We start from the raw sequence: 6,026 nt of genomic DNA, 5'->3' as shown, positions 1-6,026 counted from the left end.
TCAGGAGAAGTGCTCGCACGACGCAAATCAAACATGTTTGCTATTGCGTATGACTTCATGTCTTTTATAAGATCATCCCGAGTAGGATAGTGTTGTCCTACTTTAGGAGGAACAAACTTCAGGTTCACATGAGGAGGAGTTACATCCACTTTAGCTGGTGTTTCTGGACTATGGGGAGAGCGAAGAGGATCATATCCTTGATGTAAGTCTTCTGAATTGAGATCTTTTGCACCGAATAGCGTAGCATCAACCATTCCATTCATTTCAATATCAAGTTCACTTTGGCCTTCCTTATCATTAACAGTCATAGGCGTGCCTCCCCAAAAAAACTCTTGACTACGGTTAGGAGTAGACCATACATCACAATCATCATCCAATAATTGAACTTCATCATCATCATCTTGATTACCACCATTTACTACTCTAACTTCATCATCATCAGCTCCATCCTTTACTTGTACTACTTCTTCTTCTTCAAAATTAACTTCATGTAGTATTTCAACTTCATCATCATCACCCTCATTATTGTCAATATTTTGATTCATGGAAATTCTATATTCCTCAGGGACGACCTCTGTATCACCATATGGATTTTGGGAATCAAAGTCATCATAATCAGGTTGATCAAGATCTGGTACACCATCTTGCTCATCACCATCATTGACCGTCCCTGTATTATATCAGTAATTAGCTCCCCACTATCAGCAACTGGAACTATATGTTACCTTGCAAGGCTATAGAGTGTACCTTCCACAAACAGAGAATGCGGTGTAACCGTTTCTCTTTTCTGTACTGAAGGTTCAGGTGTAACTTCAGAGGAAACACCCTCTGGCCAAATATCTATATTTCAATGAACACTCAGTAAGTTCAACACCACTATTAGCAACAGGTAAGCTATCATCTATTAACATATCCCATTGATATCGAAGACTTACCTGCCATCACCTTTTCGAACGTTGACAAGCTGTGAGGTTGAATGTGTTCTTCGACGTCGTGAATCTCCACATCTTCCCATTGATGAGTCCCCACTCTCCCACTCCAGGGTTGGTCAAGAGGACTTTCTGGAAAACCAAAGATTCATAACTATCAGGAAATAAAGCATGTACCCACCCTCACTAATAATGACCTAACCAAATGGAATTGTATTACTTACCAATTGCTTCATCGACAAGTTTAAATTGGTTAATAGGACGCTTCTGACGAGCTAGCTCCTTCTGTTTCAGAAAAGAGTGTTTCACAGGAGAAACAATGCTTGGAGTCGCGTCTTTCTTAAACAACTCAGTAGCAACTTCTTTCTTCTTAACATTAGGCTGTCCATTGCTTACCACTTCTACTTCGTTGATAACCCAAACCATCATTGTTTTTCTTGGAGACTTTCTTTGTTTCATAATCATGTTCAAATAATCTGTTTCTTCATCAATTCGACACGGGGACTTCTTCGTCAAGTATCTTATAGAAAAAGTAGATCTCTTTCTCGACAACACACCTTCCACGGTACTCATGAATCCTTCAAATGAAATACCCCCATCACAAACTCTCAATTTCACCTCGCCACCAACATACTTCATCCGGCCATACTTGTCCGCTTTCATCTCCCCATTGTAGTGAATAAGAACATCCAAAGAAGTACCTAACCAGTAAGTATAAAAAAACAACCAAAAAGCGATGGTTACAAAGAAGTACCTAACCATAAACCATAAAAACTGAAAAGTAAATTCAAACATTTAAGCACAAACTAGTTAAACTAACACTTTTAGGACATTTATGACAGAATCTATCTTAAATGCCTTAATATTAAACCCAACATTAAATATATAATCAACATGGAAACTACCAACATTCTACCACAACTATATAATCAACATGCATTTATGCATGGAGACGTCATAGCTGTCTTCAAAACCCTCTTCCTTGAAAGATGAAACATCAAACAAACAAAACACTAAACTACGTGGAACAAAACCGTAGACCCAAGGCCCTAGATAGCTTTAAAAACAACAAACTATACCTTTATCATGTGAATGTGTCATGTTTTCCATGTCAAACCTTAAAAAATACAAAAAGCAGAGGGACAATGATGAGGAAGAAGAAGAAACAACCAAGAAAAAAATAGAAACTTTGAGCTTTTGTCCTTATTTTTTAGGTTGGCTTAAAATACGAGGTAAAAGTTGTAAAGGTACTGACAACCAAAATCACTGAGAGTTGCTGATAGTTTATTAGTCAGTTGCTTCTTCATTATAGCAACCACAGATACTACAACATGTTTTGATTAACGTGTTTTCTTGATCAAGATCCAACGGTTGTCCATCACTGCAAAGTCAAACTCATCAGGTACAATATGACAGAGTTATGCGCAGTAGGTAAAGAAGGGAGAGAGAGTGTTGCAGGTCCACGTGGGCATTGTTTGAAAATAAGGAGAAGGGCAAAAGTGTCAAAAGTGAGGTTGAAAAGTCAAAATTGAAGAGTGGTTACTACTTGGGAACAGATTGACATTATGGGTTACTAATTGGGAAATTACCCAATCAAATCAAAAGGGGAGACATGGCTGGAGTATCAATAAATCCACAAGAGATCAGTATAAAACAAGATAAATAAGATAACGCAAAACACGTCCAGTCATCCTTCAGAAGAAGCAGAAGCCTTATTATGGGCCGTGGTGTTCGACTGTGCAGTATTACAGGTACATAGAGTCGAAGTATGAATGACAAGTAAATCAAAAGGGGAGACATGGCTGGAGTGCCAATAAATCCACAAGAGATCAGTACAAAACAAGATAAATAAGACAACGCAAAACACGTCCAATCATTCTTCAGTAGAAGCAAAAGCCTCACTATTGGCCGTGGAATTCGAGTGAGCGGTATTAGTGATCTTGACAATATCAGGCATGACCGCAACAGAAGTTTCAGGAACAGAAAGGGTTCCAAAGGTGCCCACAGCAACATCTGATGGTGTTTGATCAAGAGGATTAGTGGGAACTTCAGCGGTGAGGGGAGTTTCGCTCGCACTAGTCTCAGGGACTTTTTGTAACTTAGCCAATTCCTTTCGAACTCGTTTATTGACAAGTTTATTCACTCGCTCGTCAAATTTGCGTTGATAATCTTTGCAAACACAGTTCAACCTATCAGTAAATTGGCTACTCATTTCAGCTTCGTTCTCAGCCAGTTGCCTCTATAAGTCCTCGGCATAGGCTTTCTCCATTGCTTTGCGGTCAGCTTTTAAAGCTTTAATTTTGGCTTGAGCATCTTCTAGTGCGCTGCCGAGTCCAGGTCGACCATTAGTACCATTGAGCTCAGCCGTTGCGCGCTCATATTTGCTGGTAGTAAAGTCAAGTTCGTGGACTAGGTGAACCGCGTCCAAGGTCATCGATGAAAACATGGTGAGAAATTGTCAGTGAAAGGACACAGAAACGAAATGGTGGAAGCAAGAGCCTCTGAACTACATAAGCCGGTGAAATACACAACAAATACTGATACTAGAAGAACTAATCCTTTTAGAATGCTACTAGCTTCAATGAGAATAAGCATATAGTAAGGAAAACACTTGAAGATATAAGAAAAGTTCCGTCCCGGTCTGCAGCCACTACGTGATTCGACCTCACTTCCAAGCTACACACGGAAATTTATTCAAGATAATGAGTAGAAACAACATAATGCTTTTAGCACTTATAAACTCAATGATGTTCTGGTCCAGCCCTTTCCTTTAAATTGATGAAAGGCCTTGCCTTGAATGACACCAATATCTGGTTTATTCTGATAGTTTTACTAGCTAGCTAGCAAACTATTTTCCGTTATACAATTCAATTCTCAAAATAATGCACTCCAAGCCAGGATCTCTTTCAGATTTTGTAACTGGTGGAAACTACAACCTGAGTTTGAGAATACTCTTGGTAGTAGTTCAGACTCTCCCATCTATGGTCACACTAGTCTCTTTAAAACACGGATGTCATGGGTTCTATGCATTAACAGTAAGTGCAAGTCAAAACAGCCACCAGCAGGCAAGCTCTGCCAAGCAACCTGATTCCTGACACACATGCACCACTAAAAGCTAAGGAGTTGAGTCCAAATGAGTTGATGTACTACTAAACTGAAAGATAGGGAACTATTATACATTAAAATGCGAATGTATATAGTCTGGGTGACTTTACGACGTTTCAGGTTTACAATTTGAACTTGAGCAGCATTTATTCAATGGCTGTCTAGGTGGTTCCACCAGCAAAATCTCTAAAATCAAAGTGCAAGGTGTAAGAAAGAAATTATCCGCTCCAAGCTTTGGAAAGGAGTCGCGGTGTGCAGGAAGGGTACTAGCAGTTGCATAAGAAAGATCAAGGGGCAGTTAGCACCATGGAATACAGCGGAAGCCACGGAAGGATCCTCCAAAGCAGAGTCCGTAGCGGTAAGGGATTGACCTTTAACCTTAACGGAAAATAGGGGTTGACCAGGATTCTTTGCAACAAATTGTCCATTGGAACGTTTCGCAGTAGCGAAGTTAAGGGGTGGAGCTGGAGCTGAAGGAGAGCCTCTTTCGGTTCGGAGTGTTTTGGCAGGACCCTGTGAGACCTGGGCCACTTGGATTTCACTATATCAGACGAATCAAAGTTAGAGTCAAGAATTGTTGTGAATAAATCAATGCAGAAACAACGTTATTTACTACAAATATATCAACCCTACACAAGGATTGATCTTTCTCAATAGACAAGACTTTAACACCCTCCAAGTACTATCCTAACACTTCTCAATGTCAATTAAACAAGCATATAAAGTAAAACAATAATATAAAATAGAACACACCACAAGACAAGGATATATCGTGGTTCAGCAATTTGCCTACGTCCACACTACGAGTTCCAAGCTTTACTAGATGTCCAGAGTAACAAATTACAAGAGCTCTCAATTCACTCACAAAGAATGAACACTCAACTCACTAAGAATTTCTCTCTTACAATCTCTCTCTTTCTTGGTTTTGGTTAGGTTAAGTTTTTACAGAAAAAACTTTATATTTATACTGTTTCCAAAAATAGTTGAAGTCATGTTGAAATACGATGGGGTGCGGGCGCGCCCTTGGCCAGGTGATAAAAGTTATTTTACGCATTCTAACTATCTATGCGTAAACACAAATAATCAATTTACGTAAATACGTGTTTATATCAATATTCCTACTCTCAATAACGAAGTAATATCAGAGAGTCAGGATTCGTTCCACTCTTAAACCTTCAAGACTTAAATAGAATTCAACTACTCGACACAAGGAACAATGGTGAACAATGAGAGTAGTGTGTGATGTGAAATTTCTAATATCATTATACTATCATTTCTATATGAAATTAAATACAACATAATCTAAAGATTCTAACTTTATGAAATTTAACTAAACAATAATCCAACCCAACATCAATAACTACGAAATGACAAACAACCAAGAAATGAAATTAGATCTAAGCAATAGATAAATGACAAAATCGAATTTGATCAATAATAAACTACTTTATTTATCTAATGAAGCAATAACAATATTTTAATACTTTATTAAAACAAGGGAAATGAAAACTAATTAAAATGGAGATTTAATTCTAGATCTAAAAATTATTCTAGATCTATCTTTTTCTAACCCTAAACTCCATTAACATTAGCTTCCTAACCTAACTTACTTTCTAACCTAACTATCTACCCTATCTACCATTAACAAAGAGCTAAGCTTTTGTTTTTATACTTTCAGATCCAAAAATCGTGCATGGGCTTCGAGCCATGTTTTGGGCCAGAGAATCAGGCCCAAAACCCAATTCTTTCAGTCCAAAAAGGCCTCTTCAGCTGCAGTTGACTTCGACAGACTTTTTGTCCACTTATTCTCCTTTGATTGGTCCAAGGCTTAGACCATTGGAAAGCTCTTTCCGAGCCGGTCATTTTGATGTAAGGTAGGCCCAATTCCGAGGTCTGAGTCCAAAGATATGGTATTCGGAAGTTCTGTTGACTTTGTGTACTGTTTCTGCCCGCGTGGACTTTGACTTTTCATCTTTTGACCGGGCTTTACAG

At 38.6% G+C, this 6,026-nt stretch overlaps 1 protein-coding gene across 1 annotated transcript; it reads right to left on the bottom strand.

Annotated features, from left to right (window-relative positions):
• Nucleotides 1-307: 307 nt before the first annotated feature.
• Nucleotides 308-1,650, bottom strand: LOC147492402 (uncharacterized). The gene is made up of 3 exons (XM_086566931.1): nt 1,154-1,650; nt 936-1,061; nt 308-840 (listed from the first exon to the last, which is right to left on the bottom strand). Exons 1-3 carry the CDS (start codon nt 1,590-1,592, stop codon nt 722-724), a joined length of 684 nt encoding a protein of 227 aa, XP_086423057.1. The 5' UTR covers nt 1,593-1,650; the 3' UTR covers nt 308-721.
• Between the last annotated feature and the right edge of the window lie 4,376 nt (nt 1,651-6,026).

Source organism: Coptis chinensis, chromosome 6 (genome assembly GCF_015680905.1).
Source record: "Coptis chinensis isolate HL-2020 chromosome 6, ASM1568090v1, whole genome shotgun sequence".
NCBI classification, from domain to species: domain Eukaryota; kingdom Viridiplantae; phylum Streptophyta; class Magnoliopsida; order Ranunculales; family Ranunculaceae; genus Coptis; species Coptis chinensis.
Note: the sequence above shows the minus strand (reverse complement) of the source record. Positions and strands in the feature narration are given on the sequence as shown.

Coding starts and splice junctions, on each gene's coding strand:
- LOC147492402 (XM_086566931.1), bottom strand. CDS start 1,592: ATGAAAGCGGACAAGTATGGCCGGATGAAGTATGTTGGTGGCGAGGTG. Junction 1,062..1,153: donor ACTTGTCGATGAAGCAATTG/GTAAGTAATACA, acceptor TTGGTTTTCCAG/AAAGTCCTCTTGACCAACCC. Junction 841..935: donor GTTCGAAAAGGTGATGGCAG/GTAAGTCTTCGA, acceptor ATTGAAATATAG/ATATTTGGCCAGAGGGTGTT.